A 19,908-nucleotide genomic window follows, 5' to 3' on the forward strand; every position below is an offset into this window, starting at 1 on the left:
AAATATAAACACTTTAAAGTTAATCAAACGCAAATACGTCGCCTCTTCAGGGAAGAAAAAAAAACGAGCCAACATTTTAATGATTTCTTTAGTTCAAGTTGTGGTAGTGTTTTTTTTGGTTCAATTTGTTGGTCCAATAATTTACAAGTGGTTGTTAAGACGAAATTCTTCCTATCATTGATACATAGGTCTCCAAAATCTAATACGAGTTGATAAAATTCCACACATTTTCACAAGAATAAATGAATAGAGCTGCTTAAGTAGAGAGCGTTAGATAGAGGAAATGAACGGCAAGAAGGCATTTCCAATGAATAACCACCTTCCGTATCATGAACGGGGAATGTATGCTGTAGTATTCGTCCCCTGCAACGTGTGTAAGCCAACAATTGGTCTGGCAGGGCTTCAGATCACAACTGCAGACTATCAGCCACGGCAACCAGAAATACTAACGAGAAGACAAATCATGAATATGTAAGTGATCAGAATCTCGCTCGACACCTCAACTCTATAGAACCTAATATCTAAACCAAAATGTACACCAGCGCTTGGGTAATGATCGGGAAGGGCCCCATGAAACTGCACAACGAAGTGCCCCATCTCAACAGTCATAGCTGCTTTTCTTGCTCCCTCGAGTTCCAGTTCATCAATATTTTCAAGAACTTTGACGTCCCTCTCCAATCAAAAAACACGAGATAAGACAAGGGGGTCAAGGGTTACTGCGGATGTAACGTGATCACATCTCTATGTGAATATCTTCCAGGTCAGGAGGAGACTGGTGGAATTGCTGAAAATATAGAAGCCTCGTCAGAAATTTGCAAGCCCCTTCTTGCAGTTGCCTGAGATTCTCCACCATGGCCAATCTTTCTTGAAGAAACAACTCCAGCTGTCATGGAAGAGTTGCTATTCTTAACTGATGATATGAACTTCTGTGACGCTGCTATCACAGAGCTGAAAACACCAGATTCCCCAAGTCCATGGACAACGACCTGTGAACAGAAAATTAAGAAAGGCGTCAGGATTGTCAAATGGTACACAGTTCCACACCAACTAAACTCCTATGCAGCTCAAAGATGAACTAGAAACAAGAGACTTTGGATGGAAAATTCAGGCAGTGAAACTCACCGTGGGAGTGTAGATGCGAGTCAAGATGCCCTTTCTCAAGAGTTTCAGTTTCAGTGCTTCATCAGTCCACATGATCCTTTCCTGGTACCTAATGTAGTGAGGTATTGAGTATGATGGTTTAAAATGTTGGTTTATAGCATTTTAGGGCAAAAAACATCACCCATCAAAATAAAGCTAAGGAAACTCGCATATCATTAGATTTGAGAGCATAGGATAATTGCAGCACATTTTTAGGTATTTTATTTCACATAAGTAACTTCAAGAGGGGTCAATGGATTCATATCAAAATTCTAAAACAAAATATAGGAAAATGGTAGTATAGTTAGTACCAGTGAAGCATTTCCTCCTCTGTTACCGTTGAAGCAATTATGAATGCCTGTTCAGTATAAAACAATGATAGAGTTGTAAGCAAAATAATTCAGAAATTATCAAGTCTTCTCATGCAATGGTTTTATTGAGTTTTAACACATCCATATAAGCCCAAGAGATAAAATGCATTTACAGTGAGGGAAATGAAAACAACATATATACTCACAAACTATGATTATGCCTATTGCACATGATAAAGACATTTTAGCAACAGAATCAGTTCCCACAAAAGAATGAGAGGACAGGCAATAGTTCAATCTAGAAACAAAACAACCAACACAAAAAAAAAAAAAAAATCATGCATGAGGACTTACAGCCATGAACATGAAGCATCTTTTAACATCCTCCTTCGTAGGTTTGCATCCACACTGATCATGTCGTGAAGTCAAATCAGAAAATTTTGGGTATGTGTAATACAGAACAGCAGCCTCCTCCAATTTAACCTCACTAGAAAAGTTTACAGAGAAGCTCTTAAGAGCGTGCAACAAATAAAGAAACGAATGATACAGCTCTCCATGCATCTCGATGATGTTAAGCCAGGAAAGATAAAGGAAATACATCAAAAATTGACATAATGGATGTGCCAATGAGGAGGTGACATGAGGAAAAAAAAGAAAAAAGGAGATGCATAAGCGCAATAAAATGTATATGCATGTGCATGTGAAGTTATCAGATAGAGTGACCATACTTGGGTGTTTTCATATAGTTATGCCATCTGTGTGTGCCATTAGGACGAAGATAGTCTCGATTATGAGCAGCAGATTTCCCATTCCCATATGTCAGAAAATAGTTTGGATTACCACGGATTGCTTCCTCATAATTGCCAAAGTATGTATCTTTGGGAAGATGATCGTGATTCTTTTTGAACATTGAGACCTATGTCCACAAATAAATATGAACTATTATTGGTGAGAATAATTGTGTCTGGGACATGAAAATCCAAAACAGACCACACACGAGCCTTCCCCTGCCCCAACACACACACACAACACATATTAAGCAAGTGTTAATTTAAATTAGCTTAAGTTCTGAGAAAAATAAACAGTACCTCACTAAAAGGTTCCTTGATATCATCTCGCTCAACACTGCTCTCCTGAAATGATTATGTGGTCATCAAATATCAAGAAAAACAGCAGAACAAAAGAAACTAATAGTTACGCATTGTGATGAGCAGAAAGTTTTTGACACCAAAGCCTACAAATCAACCTTGCAAGAGGTAATATATCATATGAATCTTATAAAAGCAGTTCAACTCACATAATTCGGAAAGATAACCATGTCAACATTTCCAGGCACATCTGACAGCAACTGTCTCAAGAAATATTCACTAGCTCCTGCAGGATGAATTAGCTCATCAGTTTCGAGATGGATAATCCAGTCCATGCTAGCCTCCTGAAATTGCATTGTGTAAAATATGTAAAGCTTTCATCAAACACTTCAATAAGCTGATGATTTACGAAGCATATGAGAATGTAATATCCATACCCTTGCCATGACAATAGCCATTTCCATATTGAGGGATTGCTTCACAAATAACTCATAATTACATGGCTTGTAGAAGAAGCTTGACAACCAGGTCTCATTCCAGATCCCACTAATAACCCAAAACATAATAAAAGAAACAAAACTAAATGAGATTCAGTCAGATTTAAAACTACAGATATGAAAGTACAAGAATAGCCAGTTTCAAAAGGATTGGGGAAAAAAGGCTAGCCATCCCTATTTTAGAATTGAATGGTGAGAAGAGGAACATATGATAAGTAGATTTGACTGAAGCTTGGTTATGTTCTATGTCTAAGTGAACTAAATAGTATCTAGTCAAATACTGTGCATCATTCCTAAGCATGTATTTTAAGCTCATTGCCACTGCAATAGGCAAAATTTCCCCCACATAATGATTAATATCTTCAGAAGTTCCCCTGGTCAATACTTTTTTTATCAACTCATTATATGATGAATCATTGACAAACATATCATAGGTTGAATTATGATATGAAAGAGGACACCAAGCCTAAAAATCACAAGGCTAAAATACACTAGGACCTAAGTAATATTTCTAAACATGCCCAATAGAAAAGATGCTGCCATCCTTTTCTGTATACCACATCTATGAGTAGAAGAAACTGGTGATCAAAATACTCCAGCTTGGTTAATTAAATAGTGATATCCAAGAGAAAAGGCACCAACCCTTTAGCTTGTTGTTCCTCTAAGTCTTTCAATCTGTATATAACTTTCATCCCCTGCAAAAGACATACACAGCCCATAAAAAAACATTCGGAAGATGACAAACAGAAAAATAAAATCACAGAGGAGCAAACACACACCCCCAGAAGCATAAGACAAGTTACAATTCCAACACAGATGCCGTATCAGGAAATTGAAAATTAACTCACTGGAACTGTTTCCAAAACTTTAGATACGTCATGGGAAGCAGCTTTCCCCTCCACAAAAAGAAAAAAGGTTGAGACTCCCATAACCTTGTGATAAAATATCCATGGTAAAGTTTGTTCTAAGCCAGCAGACATGCTTGTCGTTATACATATCTGATGCAAATCAAAATTACAAAACCCATGTGTCTTAATATCCTCCACATCACTCATGAAACTAAACATTCAAAAGAACAAATCATCTTAATATCAATAACATTAGATATAATAGCTGCATTTATAAACAATCAATTCAGTTGTTGAACTAACGAACACTTAAGATGGATGGGGAAAATATACATTCAACTTGAATTATCAACAAAGGCAATACTAAAATGATCAGGTCAGCATTTAAGCAACTGTTAACACAATCACCTAACACAACTGTTCTTATTGATCATATTTTTTTTGCTGCGATAAAAATACTTAAAGCCAAACCACAACACCCCCACCCCGCCCCCGCCCCCAATTTTCAGCGATCAAATAAACACAAAAATGTATAGCAGCAATCAATTTTTTTTTTCATTCGAGAAATGATCAAATGAAATAAAGCTAAAAACACTAACTTTAGTCAACAACACCCCCCCCCCCCTAAATAAAAAATAAAAGCCATAACTTTCATTTCAAATGTCCAATCAATCTTTTTAATCGAATCCTAACCCTACACTATTAGATTCTAAACCAAACCCGATAAACCATAAAAAATCAATCACTCCCGAAACAACCCGGCAAATACTATTTTAAAAAAAAACTCACCTTGGGTTTCAGATCCGACCCGAACCCGAATTTCCAATCACGAAAATAAGGGAAAGAAAGGGAATGACTCTGACCCAGAAGATCCGAATCCCTAACCACATCCTTAGTCAAGCCACTGATAGTCTCCATTCCGGGAAATTCATGGTGATCATGTGACCACCGGGTAGTGGGGTCGGTCAACCCGCCCCGGCATTGAAGATCAAATGCAAACCCGGCAAGAGTTAATGGAAGAAGAGTTAGGAGTAACACTAGAAGCGAAGTAACAAGTTGCGTGGATGTTTGTGATATTGAAGTGGGGGGTCTTAAACCCGCCATTTGAAAGAAATAAATAGGGAGGGAGGGAGGGTAAGGGGTTGTTTGGGAATATGGTATTGATTTTTTAGAGTGTATTTTTTAAAAAAATGTATTAAGATAATTTTATTTTTATTTTTTAAAATATAATTTTAATATTAGTATATTAAAATAAAAAAATTAAAAAAATTAAACGTTTCGAAAAATATAATTTTAAATGAGTTTCCAAACAAGGTATTAGCGGTGCATAAGTATGGATAATAAATAAATAAATATATAAATGAGAGAGAGCGTGGATTTATTGGGGTGGAGAGACCGAAGATGTAATAGTAGTTGTTGTCAATGGAGTTTTGGAAATATAACGAGAGATGTACGGTGTCGTACGTGGTGGTTATTAAATCTGGTTTGATTTAATAAATAATTCAAAATTTAATTTAAATTTTGATAAAATTAGAAGAGAATTAACCTGAGATATAACCGATCAAGATAATCAAACTTTTGTTTGATTTGAAAAAAATCAGAACAAAAATAATTTTATTAAGCCAAGCTAACCTATTTAGTTATGTTTAGATTAAACCAGGTTTAATAACTTTCATTTTATCTCTTATTATTTTAGTTTTTTATTCATAATATTTTTTTAAAGTTTGGATAATTCTTATTATGAATAATAAACATGAATCATTAATTTTTTTTTCAAATTTATAATAATAGTAAAAAAGTATGATATTATTTTTAATAATTGATAAGATATTTTAGATCATGAATATATTTTAAATCCTATTGATTTTTTACACTTCATACTTCGAGAAATTAGGTCATTCTATGAGTACATTTCTTTTCATGAAGAGAGAATTATAAAATGTTAAACCTAATAGTTTATATATATATATATATATATATATATATATATAAACTATTAGGTTTAACATTTTATATATATATATAAATATAATTACAAAAATATAGAAAAAAGATATGTAATTATCTAAACAATATATATATATATATATATATATATATATATATAAACTATTAGGTTTAACATTTTATATATATATATATATATATATATATATTGTTTAGATAATTACATATCTTTTTTCTATATTTTTGTAATTATATTTATGTATATTATTGGGTATTTGCAATTATCTAATTCATTTTATGAATTAATTTTGGTTTTTCCCTTTATTATATAAAAATTAACTGGATTTAGACATAAAAAATCCAAAAATAACCCACTAAAATACTGAAAGGTTTTGTTGGTTTTTCTCTTTAAAAAACCAAAGTGAATCAAAATGAAAGTGGTTGGGTTTGAACCAGTTTTCAATTAGATTTGATTTTAATTATACATATAAAAAATCTCAGTTTCGTCGTTTTTTTTTTTTTTTATCAAAAACAGAACCGAAAACTTGAACCAACCCATTGCCATTCCACAACGTGTGCAGGTTTTAGACCATTCAGCCTCATGAAAAACCGTAGGATGAAAATGTTGCATTACAATCTGAGCAAGAGTCACCAAGCAAGTGCGATGAATGTTTTGTTCAAGAATTATCTATGCTTCCACTGAATAATTCCGGAGAGTAGGGTTGCCTTTTAATCAAATTTCTTCCCACTCGACTCTCCTTAAGTCTTGTTAGGGCCTTGTAAACACCGACTCAGAACTATTACCACGAAGTAGTGGAACACAACATCCATGGTGGATTATTAGCAAAGAACACCCCTTATAGAGGGGTGTGACAAAGGCATCATCTTTATCTGAAAACAATGAGCTGAGCCAATGGCATCATGGAGACATGGACCTTTATCTTGAGTTCTATAGAAGGGTTTTCCACATGTTTTAGATAATGTGATTGCCCAATACAATCCTTATACTGCTCTAATTATCTTATCAGTGGATGCTTCCAAGTCTAGCTTTGAATCATTAGCTGAATACAATAACTTTCTCATGCCACCTATAGAAAGCAACCAACATTACAAGCATGAAAGCTATGGGGGATATAGATGGTTAGTGGATCTTAAATGCAAGTTGTCTTCTTTCTAACATGGCACAGCTCTGCTGGATAATTCTGCTTTTTAAAGCTTAGCAACTTCCAAAGTCAGCTTGCAGGTCACATGGATGATGATAAGAAAGAGGGTTAAAATGTATACTCTAATTGGCCCCAACTTTCATAAAGTTTTCATCTTCATCTAGCTTTGTAGCTCGGATTATCACTATCGTATGGTGACCATCTTCAATGATTTTCCAATTTCTATCAAGGGCACTACACCAACCCCATAAATGATGATTCCTCAACCAGTTTAATTCGCCCCTTGTCAATTTGTGATGCTTGGTGAAATATTTATAGAAATTAAAAGCACAAAAACAGTTGTATAAACCTGAATCATAGCTTATGAGACCTTTTCTTATCAGTTTGAAATCCAAAAAAGCTTACCGACATAACATTAAACCACAAAAAATAAAAATGTTTTTCATCATTTATGTTCCTATCCAATGGCCCAAGGCTGGCATAGGAACAGTCAAACAGAAGCCATAAAGAAGTTAACTGTTATAGAAAAGTTGAGGGTCTCTTTGGAACATATATCACCTCACAACCAAACCACTCGGAGCATCTACATATCAGCGGTTTAGATTTGAGATCTACCGGAAAGTCTTAAGGTTCAAACATGGGTAGGATGGATTGAGGAGTGGGAATAGGAGAAGGTTAACCCCATTTTTACAACCTAAGATTCATTGTACCTCACTCTGGGCCAAAAAAAAAACCCAACAATAGCTCTTCTGATGATCCCCAGGGCATCAGTAATTACTTCAAAAAAAGATAAAGCATTGATCTAAAATCTCCAAATTTAAATTTATTGATTCAGATGACAAAACCAGATACATGGAAGAATTTCATATTCCAATACAAAAGTTTTGTAAATGATAATAATGATACACAATGTTACTTGCACAAAAAATATAATTATGCTGCCCACTTGCTTATGAATAAGCATTATTGGATTGTATGGTGTACCTTGTTTGCTTTAAAATGGGGACAAGAATCAATGTTGAAGAATGGTTAAGAATCTTTAGGGCAATCCCAACTAGAGTGTCTTCTAATAGACGTCATCTCTTTATTAGCTTGAGTACATCTCCAACTAGATGCAATGATCCAGTGACAAGAACCTGTAAATCCACCAACGATGGCTTCCTGGTTAGCACTACTGTTTGACAATCAACGCACCTCACAAATATTTGTTACTTTTAGAGATGGGTTGCATGAGAGAAGGCAGGCATGGCTGTCTTCTTTGTTTTTTCTTTTCAAAAAAGAAGCCAGTCACGACACAAGTGAAGACATTTGCATCCACTAATTTTCAGAAGAAAAAAAAACCCTAAAAGAGGGCCAGAAGAAATTCACTCATTTCTAGAGCATTTTCACTAAAGTGTTGGTGAACGAACAATAGAGGCAATCTCTTCTCAAATTGATGTAAATGAGAATTTTGAGAGGAATCTGTCAACTGGTAAAGGTCTTTGTCCTCACCCTTAACAAACAAAAATGGTAACCGTAACATTATTTCCTCCATGCACATTGTTTGACATAATGAAATGAAACCCCATCTAAGAGAGAAATATTACCTGAAGTCTTAGGGAAGGGTTCTCTCTAACACAATGCCTCAACCATTTTATCGTCAATGGCAATGAAGGAATTACAGCACTGCAAGCCAAATATCCATCTGTAGGACTGCAATTAGAAGCATCCTCATAAAGGAATTGACGATGTGGTAAGGTCTCTGCACCATCCATCTTGGTACTCTTTTCAAGTAAAGAATCTGTATCTGCAGGCAAATGAAAAAGAAAAGGCATAACGTGCTGCCTATTACAAAATGCAATGGCACCAAAAGAGATTCCTTAGACAAACAACAATGCGTTATTGTAGCATGATTCAAATGGCCTGAGCAGGAATAACATGCAAAAATATAGTCAGGGAGAGTAAGAAGCACATGGGTTTTCCATTGCTACGGAGACTATGGCCACAGTTTCACTTGCAATGATGCTTGATTGGCTAAATCACATAAGTGGGTAAATTCATGTCATGGTTAAAGAGAAAAACCATACATCAAGCCCGAGGGTCACTGCATTGTAACAGTTCATGCTGCTGCTGCTATGTATGTAGCTCCCTCAGTTCACTCCTCACATATCCTTTTCTTTCTAGATTTTCCTTCTATATTCATATAATACAGAAATATGGGGAAAGACAGACAATACAGTAGCCAGTTTAGTCTGCACTCTGTGCATAGTTTGGCTTGTTTGCTATTTTATGGTAAACCAAGCTTTCTTTGGTCATCATTGTCAAAAAAAAATAAAAAATAAGAGGGAAATCAGACATGCATAAACAAAATATTAAGATGTGGAAGTATTTCAGGGCGGCAAAAAGTAGTACCTATCCCGTGGACAATCTTCTCCCAGAGTCTCTGCAGGCTGAATTGCCATGACAAGTCCTTGCTAGAGATATCTGAAGGGACAACTGAGGTACCAGAAGTAATCTTGTTATATGTTGAGATACTTGGGACAAAAATGGCTTTTGAGAAGAAAGTACCTGAAAAAGACACGAATCATTTTGAACACATCAGTGTTCTGAGTTTTTACTATGATGCAGATAATTTCTGTGCAGAAGTAAGAAGGAAAGGAAAGATGGAGTATTTATTTCTAGGCATAATTTCTCATCATAGAGAAACTGGTTCCATTAGCAGTATTTGGACAACCTCACTAAATAAGTATATCTTGTGTCTGTTAATATATTCTTCTTTTCTTTAATAGCTGTCTTTTGTAGCTGTCAGTATATTCTCCTTTTCTTATTCTATTTCTTTCATAGCTGTCACTATATTCTTCTTTCCTTGTTTAATTTCTGTCATAGCTGTATATCCCTTGATTCTCTCTAAAGATCTCAATTATTGTCTAGGCCTAGTATTTTAAAGGATCTGATTATGTTTATTCAATCCTAGAATTCAGGGATTTGATACTTCTTGATGTATATATATATTGTAACTCTCTTAGTGAAAAATACAGAAAACATTTCAGAATTTCTCTTGTATTATCTTGTCAGTGTCCCAATTGGCCGATTCGAGAATTGACATTCAACTAAAATTGGCATCATAAATCAGCTGAAGTTTGTTTGAACTGTAATTTTCCAGCACGAAGCATGTAAATTACCATACTTTTAGTGCTTCCAGTGAAATCCACCTGACCTCTTGTGTATTTTTTTCCTTCAATTTTTTTTAAATCCAAGAGATAATTTTTTTGGCTACAAGAAAGCATTGGTTTTCACGACTTGCCATGTAATAAGAGTGATGGCTTAACAACCATAACAAAACAAGGCAGCTACAGACAGAAAGCAAATAGAAAAATGGAATCAAGTTAAGTAGCATGAAAAGAAAGACATGCATAATTTAGTAAACAAAAGTAAAACCATCAAAGATGCAACCTGATCATAAAACCAACACAGCTGTTCTTAATGGTTGTCATATGCCAAGACTAGGTTAAACTTAGATGACAATGGACAGAGCCTCACACTTACACACACTCACACACACATATATATAGAGAGATTGATGAGTTTTTTTTTTTTATTATTATTTTTACCTGAGGAAGCACATGTACTCACAAGCCGTGGAAGCAAGATCTGAGGATCTCTAACATCCATGCAATTAAATAAAAGAATCTACAAGAAGGTATGGATAATGATAAGTGAGAAGGTAATAAATGAAAACAGAATGAACACTCTGAAAAACTCTTCACTAAGCAAAACAAACAAACAAACAAACAAACAATGATGGGATTAAAGAAGCATCCAGAAAACAGCCCAGCGCATTAAGCTCCCAAACTAAATCAAGCTGGTTATTCTGAATATCACCTTCTTTGATATTTTATTGATTTCTTGAATGTTGAATTTCTCATGCTGCATGTAACCATTTCCCGGCACTTTGTTTATACTTTCAATGTCATGTGAAGAAAATGAAACCAGTGATGGTGATAGGTTGTTTTCTTTAACAGCACTAGAAAACCATTCGGCGCAAACCTCCATGCTCTCTGGACTGTGAGCTCCATCCAAGTAGAAAATGAGATCACCCGAAGTTTCAGCTACTTCTGATGAAATAGAGGAGCTTGAAGTTGAAGAAAGATCAGGAACTATTTGAGCCCTCCCAGCAATATGTGCTTTAGAAAGACCTCTAAGAAATGCCTCTGGTAAATTAGCTTCCTTGTTATCCTTTCAACAGTCCACAAAACTGATCAGTGAATAACTTGTGGTAAAACAACCAAATTCTGAATATAGAGGATGACTACCATTTATCATATCCTTAGATACTGGCAACTTACAAAAATGGAATCAAAAGAAGAAACAGAGAGGGTACACCATTCACAGCTTCCAAAAAGATAGATATGAGACAGAAAGATACCAGAATGACCAAATGGCTTAGAGTATGTACCCATAAATATATATTACAGACGCTCACAAGCACGCATGCAAGCACAAATACTGTAAATGACATGCATCTATGAGTGTATTTGTTATTATCAGAAATTAACTAGGTCCAGTCCATGAAAAAGAACAGAATCTATGAGTTTAAAAGTCCGACACTAGATTGATTTTACGTACTATATATAGTATGAGAAATGGTCTGTAAAACTAACATTTTGGAATAGCTTCTCCCAATTTCCTGTTCTTTGAAGCCAACATTTGCAAAGGGAAACAGCAAGACCAGCATTAGACAACTGATGATCGCCAGACAAACTAAGCTTTAGTCCATTCAACTCATTTGAATCAAGAGGTTCCACTACTTTCAGGGGGACCTGCAATCAGCAAGAAAATATCTATCAGCAATGCCACTAGCAGTCTCTGGAGGCATGTGCTCAAGCATGGATACAAGCTTTTGAAGGTTCAATAATTAATATTGAAACATGATAATGGAAGAATGAAGATCACAAATACAAGGGTGGGAATCATAAATAAGTATATGTTGGTGATGCAGCCAACAAAAAGATCAACTTTATGTGATTTTATTTGATTTTACAACTAACAGCCAACTCTGTAATTCTGAAATTTTAAGTGATGTATATAGACAAAACAGAATGAAGGCTACATTTTATTTATGTGAAAAAAATTAAATGTACCAGCAGATAGTTTACAAGAGCAGGGGAAAAAAAAGAATTTGCTAATAGCAAACTGAGAGCAACAGTTACCGTCAGTTCTTGGGCATTCTCCTGAAGAACATCCATTGCTTCAGAGACTTGTGGCACAGTAAAGGCAGGAATTTGATGCTTCGGGAACAGAAAAGATATGAATTCAATTCAGAAAATACTTGAAAATGAATACTGCCAATTCAAATAATCAAAATAGATAAATTGTTATAAATAGCTGAATAGCAAAGAAAGCAAAAGTTGTGCTAGTTTTAACTGCTTACATATGAGTTTTATACCTTGAAAATTCCAGCCTTGTGTGAAGCAATCTGTCCAATGGTATTGCCTGCACAATAGCACAGTATGTGGTTTAATAATTCATTGCTTCTTTCTGTACCAAGTATTAAACTGTACAAAACCCTTGGAAAACTAAAGAAAGTGCTGAAAGTTACTATCTTAGTGACACCTGATTCCAGAAAACAAAACCAACATTTAAGCATGCTAACACAAATATGTATCAGGAGACTCAAAATAAATGCAAGAAGTTGCTGAGAAAGGTAGATTTCAGAAAATGGTATACCCAATGCTTCTGTGTGATCCATTCCCAGAGAAGTAATGCCACAGACAACGGGCTCTTCAATCTGCAAGGATTTATCAACAAAATTCCATCACCAAGAAATTTTTTATTATCACAAACCTTGTTATTCCCTTTTATCCTAGAATCCTCCAGTAAACAGCTAAACAGAAAAACAGTATTTTCCTTTGCCATTAGAGTACGTATATTTTTAAGGTACTCAATAATAATAATAATAATCAGATAATTCTAGGGAAAGATAAATACCACATTTGTTGAATCATTTCTTCCGCCAAGACCAACTTCAAGGATAGAAACATCTACCTGTAGAAAAGGAAAAGGAAAACAGAGTCACTAACTCAGAAGCAATGAAGATAAACTGTTTGTGGAGGGTGGATATAAGCAAAAATAATTTGATACAAAAGGTGTTGGGTCATGAAAGGAACATGTCATTGTATGCATGCAGTCATGTCAGCTGAAAAGCTTTCTCATACAATTCAAGAATAGCAACGTATCAAGGACATACATCTACAAACATCAGCAATGACCAAAGAAGAAAGCTGCCAGCAAATGTAACAGCTTTAAGTTAGGTATGACATTCATTGTTGGAAAATGTACAATAGCTCAATAAAATTGCAATGAATTTAACAGTCAAAATGGATTCTTTTACTGCATTTTCAAACAGCAAAATGAGATTTGTGTATGTACTAGTGCCCTACCATTAAATTTCAAAGGAAAAATTCCTGTGGCGGAAATATTTTCCAATGAAATTCAGTATCAGGAGACAGGATTGGTGTCCACATGCAATATCATGAACTAAGGCAAATAAAATTTTTGGGATTTTTCATGAATGCAAATGTCCCAGTTACTGCCGAGATCTTATGCCTTTAGTTATGCTAACATAAATGTGCAAATTAAGAGGTTAGAGATAAACCTCTCATTGCAACTGCTAGGCTGGTAATCTAAATAAGCTCCAATATAAATTAAGAAAATGTAGCTGACCTGTTCACAGACAAATATTTTGAATGCCAACACAGTTAGGAACTGAAATAGCGGGGGCATTGGCAGGTCCTCAGTTTCATGTTCCTGAAAAGCAAAATTTATAGAATCAACTGCCATGCATAGATTGTGATTATTGAAGCAGATAAAGGCATCAGATTGGATAGTTAGCCTTCAAAGTACTGACAAGCAGTGACTAAAATGAAGGAGTATCACTGATACACCAATTTGGACCCAACTTCTAAAAATCAATGCCAAATTCAGTTTCACGGAATCCTATTAATTCGTCTCTTATCTTCCCTTACAAATTACATGTTCAACTGTTTTTACTGACATTTCCATTTAGAAACATGAAGGAGTTAATTAGGCACAAGCAACACAGATACTAAAGTCCTGCCATTGCCTTCTTTACTGCAAGGTAAGGATAAAAGGTGAATGCTTCAAATGCCCAAATTTGAAGGTCTGAAGCAACATAGATACTAAAGTCCTGCTTATGCCTTCTTTACTGTAAGGGAAGGATAAAAGGTGAATGCTTCAGATGCCCAAATTTGAAGGTCTGTGAGGCTGTAAAATGAACCAAAAAGCTTGGCAACAGCTGGAGCTGAACCAAAAATCCCATGATTGCCTGAGAATTTCATGAAGATTCAAAGTTTGGTTTGGTGTTAAACTTTATCAAAAACGGTCAAGATAAAACAATTTTACTTCTTACTTAACAAAGAATCACCATAGAGGAGGGGAAGTAATTTACCAAAGATTTTTAAATATATGTAAATGTTACTGATACGCATAGGATCACTTAAATAGAAAGTTGGGCACTAATTGAAGATGTATATTGACTTCAGTTTGAACTCATATGGAAAACTGATAACACTATGTAAAGCTGATAGCACAATAATGTTACACAAAAAAGGTCTAAAGACCAACGTTCACTTTAAGGCAATAATGAAGACACAAAAAAAGGTCCAGAAAAAGTATATTAAAGACCAAAGTGGTTTCAAGGTCCATGACTCATAGGCAAAATGATCTCTTCACAATCCAAAAATTCCACCTTAAAAGAAAACTAACTTGTATGATCTTATTATAGCTCCTGAGAACCATTGAAAGCAAAGGATTAGTACCTTCAACCGATTCCAGCAATTCCAAAAATACAATAGAAATTTATCTTCAGATATGTCCACTCTGCAAAATTAACTAAAAGTTAGACCTGAAACAAGATACCCATAGAACCATTCAAATCAACCAAGAAAATGACTGAAATTAAAAATGCATTAAGATATATAAACATAGCTACAATTGTATTTAAATCTGATTCATATCAGTGGATTTAGACTTCATACATCTAAAAAGACTGTTTTCTACCATTGCACCTCCTCTTAGGAAGAGAAATCCTCTACCCAAGCCGATTGACTTAGTAACCACATGCATCAAACTATTTCAAAATGGTAAAATGGTGCTAGTGATCTTATGTCAAACCAGCTTGTTATTTCCACAAAATCCTAAGTTTACCTTTCGATTGACATACAGACAAGTCAAATAAAGTTATTAGAATGGGACGATGACTTGGAATGATATAGCCAAAGATTCATGGAAACAGAGGCTACCAGCCTCTTTTGAAAAAAACTGACAAGGTCGAAGTGCATTGGATGACCTACTGGTTATTGAGTGGTCTCATCATTCTTGCACAAGATGTAAGGATCTTTTTTTTCTCCCAATGGCATTAGATTTTCTAGCCCTCTACTATTAGGGGATCTGTTTCTTTTACTACTTTTATTGTTGTCGTGAAACTTATGATCATGGATGGTTTTGTTTCCACAGAAGAGGAGGAGTGAAGGAAAGGGAAAGGAGAGTCCGTCCAATCAAGTAATGCACAACATAATGGATAAACAAAGATGGAACTCAATAAAAAACTAACCCATTTATCCGGAATCTTTCTCTAACATCAATTAGGTGAGGAGAAGTAAACAGCCCTGTTCGAAAACCAGATTCCCTTAACATAGCCTCACAGAATGTGCATGTTGAACCCTGAAGTATGGATCCATCAAAGGAAGATGAAACTGAGTTTAAGAAAGTGTGATAAAATATTATCACATGTTTTAATATGATTCTCATGTGTAATATTGAACAAAATCTAGTAGTATATACATAGATAGAAGTTTCCAGAGAAGGATATTAATATCAATGCCATGCAGACACCCTAGAACTGAAGTCATAAAACTATACTTCTATCCTCACGCTCATATCAACTCACATTATTGAGTAATTCTGATGCGGCTCTCACCTTTCAGAGAACATAATTGTTTTCAAATAGTAACAACAATTAACATTATGCTTGATATAAGGTTAAATCAAATTTCAAGGAGTGGATTATGGTCTAAACCAGGTTAATTTGTTAAGCAAATATATTAAAATGGATCAGTACCTTCCCTTTAGTTCCAGCAACATGGATAATTTTGAGCCCAGCCATATGCTCTTCCAAGTCTAGTATCTGAAGATAAACATTCATTCAATCATTCAACTTCAGGAGATTTCATTCAGGAAAAGAATGGGAAACAATAGAAAACTGATATTCCAATCTGATGAGGTGCGGTAAAAACCTCAATAAGCACTTTCTGTTCCTACTACCTGGAAATAGGTTGACCGTAAAATGTATTGATCCCTTGCTTGTCAGAGACAACATCAATAAATAAGATAAACCAATTATCATTATTGATCCAACAGAAAATGGAAATGGGCAGTCATATTAACTTGTACACAGAAGAGAAATATAGCTGGTTCATAGGCCCTTGATCACATAAATACTTGAGCATCTGCAAAAAGTTGGAAGAATAGTAAATTGTTACCTTAAGATATATCCGCATCCTGTCCAATTTTCCATATTTACCACTAATCCCCTTTCGATCTCCGCGTTTTTTCTGTCTAATAAGGGAAGAAAGAGCTTCCATGGCTACTTCATATGAAGTTGAAAGAGGCACATCTTGCGTGTAATCTATGATAGCCACATTACGTTCCAGTTTTTCCATGTTTTGAGATGCCATGTTTCGACACCTAAAACCTGAAATGTTAAACCAATAAAAGAAGTTTTAAAACTACTAATCAACCTGTCACACCCCAGATCAAGATTATTAATACCATGTACATTCTTATTTCATATAAAAATTTGTTCAGTTAAAGTGCTCATTGTTTAAATATCAATACATATTAAGCAGCTGCAAATATCATATTACCTTTTTCCTGGGAAAGGATTTTCCTACGTCTGCTCAGACTATACATGTCTACATAAGCTGGTTGGAAGGAAAATTTCCATGGTGTTCTGATGGAGAATTGACTTTCTCTTTTATGGGAGCGTGGAACTCCAAATATCCCACCTTTCAGATGAGTACTTGTATGAATTAGTGCTGGAAACATCAACCCTGCAAAAAAATAGAAAGTAAAATAACAGGCCAATTCAACTCAATGAACTAATTTTCTTTGAAATAAAAAGTCAATTGTTGTCCTCAACAAGCCAGCAATTTTTTCTTCTTATAGAAATAATTGATAACAAATAACCATTTCCTAGAACAAATATTTGCCTCTATTGTCAGTTTGTGACCGTGACTTCCCTGAACAAGGATCATATTCATACTTAAGAACAGCATGCAGGAAATCCTTGGTAATTAAAAAAATAAATGAATGAATTTCCCAAATATCCTTAATGTCAATGTCCATATTCTTCCTCGCATACTGTGAAAAATAATATATCTTTACCTCAGTTACTAATAGATTCATGCAAAAACAAACTTCACAGAAAAGGGTCCAAAACCCAAATTCTTTACAAGGATATCCTAGAGGACAGCTAGATGCAACTTGTTGACAGAACTCTTTCTATCACCAACCGATTCACATTTTCCAATTCCAGGTCTCCCACCAGTCTATCTACATATCAGCTACTGCAAAGAAAATATTACACGAAAAAACACAACTCTAAACTCCAATTCTCAATTTCAACATTAAAACCACAAACTCCCAATATCAGATCAAGCAAAAAAATAAAAAACCTCCCTACTAGACAATAAAACAGGACCCTAACATGATGGGAACATCCAACTCTCACTGTCTGCTTGTTTCCATGTGAGAGGAACAATTCAAAACAACAAAAACTTAGAAAGGATTATTTCTATGGCAGCAGACTCCAAGTTACAAGATGCCCAGAACTTCATTTCTCTCATTAGCAAATTTGGCCTTGCAAAAATATAATAAGAAGGACCAAAATAACCCAATAAAAAGAAAGCATCTGTCTTTCACTTAAAAAACAATATTTACTAATAAACATCTCTACAAAGCATGGATACCATCAATCCCACTTCAAGAAAATAACACTTCCAAGTTCCAAAATCCAAAAAAGAAAAGAAAAGAAGCAAATCATGTTCCATTCTATATACATGTAAGTTGGCGGGTGGCAATTTTTACATAAAGTTGTTTCCCTGTCAACAGAGTACAAGTTTGTAAATAAAGACAGGGAAAGAAAGAGAGGCATACTCACCAAGGAAGTAATGAGAGAGGGAACCATTTTTTGGAAGTTGGGCTGGCAGCACTTGCCTCTCAGACCAGTATCTGCGGTTCGTGCCGGTGGCCGAAGATTTCATATCTACTCAAGGCTTTTTATATAAGGCGTGTGTAAAATAGATTAAAAAACGTACACAAAAACAGGGAAAAGTAGAGTAAATCTCAAAAAAGTCCCCAGCCGAGAGGAGAGATTGGGATGACTTTTTTTTTTTTTTAATCTCAAATTAAGATTCTATTTATTTTTTATTTTAAAAAATTTGTAAAAAAAATTCTTTAAATTATTTATTTTAATGTTTTCAAAGTGTTTTAAATTGCTAATATCAAAAATAAATTTTTTAAAAATAAAAAAATATTTTGATATATTTTCAAACGAAAAACATTTTAAAAAATAACCGTTATCATAATACCAAACAGGCTCTAAGTTATATCGAGCATAAATGGAGGTTTGATAAAATTTAATTTTTGTATTTAAAATTAGTTTTTTATATATATTTTTAATTATTTTGATGTGATGATGTTAAAAATAAATTTTAAAAAATAATATATATATATATATATATATTATTTTAATGTATTTTTAAATAAAAAATATAACCACTCCTGTATTTTTAAACACTCACTCTCAATGTAAATAAGTGTTGGGGAATTACCTGAAAAAGGACTTAGCTCATTATATCAATAGATAAATGATTGGATTAACTCTTGCTGTTTTCTTATAATTGATTTGATGAATTTAAATAAAATTTGATCAAATCAATTAAATCACTAAAAATCTAGAATGTATATTGTAATACAAGATGTTTTTTAAAAGTAATTTTCACTTAAAATATATTAAAATAATTTTTTTATTTTTATATTGACACATTAAAATTATCAAAAAACACTAAAAAAATAATTTGAAGATTTTTTTAAGTGAAGCCACTTTTAAAACAAAAATTACTGCATTTCCAAACACTTATTATATGTGTATTTGGTATTATTGTGCAATATGTTTTTTAAAAGTATTTTTTTGCTAGAAAATATATTAAAATAATTTTTTATTTTTATATCAACACAATAAAATCATTAAAAAATATAAAAAATATCAATTTAATATTTTTTAAAACCAAATATATTTTTAAAACACTTCCAACAATATAATTTCAAATATAAAAACATACGATGACTCGAGTATACTACTACGAGGGGTAGACTTTTTAGACTTGCCATCTCTTGCTTCTTCTTCTTTTTCACAGTAAAATAATCCATGAACAAAGCAAGAAGCAATCCCAGTCCTTTCACCTTCATTTTAAAATGATATAGAACCTCTTTTGCATAACATAATTAATAATCATCACTTGGATATCCAGCATTAATTATTTATATTTTTACTTTCTTAATTTATAGTTTTGTATATATCTAGTTAAAATCACTTCCAATCAACATAAAAATACTGTGAAATTGCATTCTTTTTTATTTTAAATCCCAAAATTGTAATCAGTTAATTAATCTGAACATGCATTAAGTTGATATTAATAGTTAACTTTCAAGATAATTAATAGGGAAACGAGAGTATAAATGTCTGAATTTGGATCCAAATGACATTAAGGGAGAAATATTAAATTAAAATTATTACTCTCACTTGACTGGTTTTTCTAAATTCCTTAGCAAAACTCTATATTTTTTTTTTAAAA

General features: G+C 33.8%; 2 protein-coding genes across 4 annotated transcripts; both read right to left on the reverse strand.

Moving 5' to 3' along the window:
* Positions 1–55: 55 nt before the first annotated feature.
* Positions 56–4,993, reverse strand: LOC133687923 (glycosyltransferase-like At3g57200). Its single transcript, XM_062107270.1, has 11 exons — positions 4,674–4,993; positions 3,885–4,034; positions 3,679–3,731; positions 2,977–3,085; positions 2,749–2,883; positions 2,540–2,584; positions 2,180–2,367; positions 1,806–1,938; positions 1,452–1,498; positions 1,123–1,210; positions 56–986 (listed from the first exon to the last, which is right to left on the reverse strand). Exons 1-11 carry the CDS (start codon positions 4,986–4,988, stop codon positions 762–764), a joined length of 1,488 nt encoding a protein of 495 aa, XP_061963254.1. The 5' UTR covers positions 4,989–4,993; the 3' UTR covers positions 56–761.
* Positions 4,994–7,797: 2,804 nt separating this feature from the next.
* LOC133689690 (folylpolyglutamate synthase-like) lies at positions 7,798–18,346 on the reverse strand. 3 transcript variants are annotated; one of them, XM_062109674.1, is made up of 17 exons: positions 18,213–18,346; positions 16,918–17,103; positions 16,534–16,745; positions 16,113–16,178; positions 15,606–15,715; positions 14,812–14,872; positions 13,697–13,780; positions 12,962–13,018; positions 12,701–12,761; positions 12,420–12,466; positions 12,184–12,261; positions 11,635–11,793; positions 10,856–11,209; positions 10,585–10,663; positions 9,386–9,541; positions 8,581–8,780; positions 7,798–8,130 (listed from the first exon to the last, which is right to left on the reverse strand). In XM_062109674.1, exons 1-17 carry the CDS (start codon positions 18,313–18,315, stop codon positions 8,071–8,073), a joined length of 2,073 nt encoding a protein of 690 aa, XP_061965658.1. In that variant the 5' UTR covers positions 18,316–18,346; the 3' UTR covers positions 7,798–8,070. The 3 variants fall into 3 exon arrangements, with proteins under 3 accessions (XP_061965658.1, XP_061965659.1, XP_061965660.1); XM_062109675.1 differs by having other exon boundaries at positions 9,386–9,469; positions 18,213–18,339; XM_062109676.1 differs by lacking the exons at positions 7,798–8,130; positions 10,585–10,663 and having other exon boundaries at positions 8,640–8,780; positions 18,213–18,339.
* Between the last annotated feature and the right edge of the window lie 1,562 nt (positions 18,347–19,908).

The sequence above is a fragment of the Populus nigra genome, chromosome 3 (genome assembly GCF_951802175.1).
Source record: "Populus nigra chromosome 3, ddPopNigr1.1, whole genome shotgun sequence".
Classification (NCBI taxonomy): Eukaryota; Viridiplantae; Streptophyta; class Magnoliopsida; order Malpighiales; family Salicaceae; genus Populus; species Populus nigra.

Excerpts from the sequence above, each read along its gene's own strand:
- LOC133687923 (XM_062107270.1), bottom strand. The coding sequence starts at position 4,988 with ATGGCGGGTTTAAGACCCCCCACTTCAATATCACAAACATCCACGCAA. Across the intron at positions 3,732-3,884 it reads AAGTTTTGGAAACAGTTCCA|GGGATGAAAGTTATATACAG; the intron begins GTGAGTTAATTT and ends TGTCTTTTGCAG. Across the intron at positions 1,499-1,805 it reads GATGCTTCATGTTCATGGCT|GCATTCATAATTGCTTCAAC; the intron begins GTAAGTCCTCAT and ends TATACTGAACAG.
- LOC133689690 (XM_062109674.1), bottom strand. The coding sequence starts at position 18,315 with ATGAAATCTTCGGCCACCGGCACGAACCGCAGATACTGGTCTGAGAGG. Across the intron at positions 12,762-12,961 it reads GAAATGATTCAACAAATGTG|ATTGAAGAGCCCGTTGTCTG; the intron begins GTATTTATCTTT and ends AAATCCTTGCAG. Across the intron at positions 8,131-8,580 it reads ACCCTTCCCTAAGACTTCAG|GTTCTTGTCACTGGATCATT; the intron begins GTAATATTTCTC and ends GTGGATTTACAG.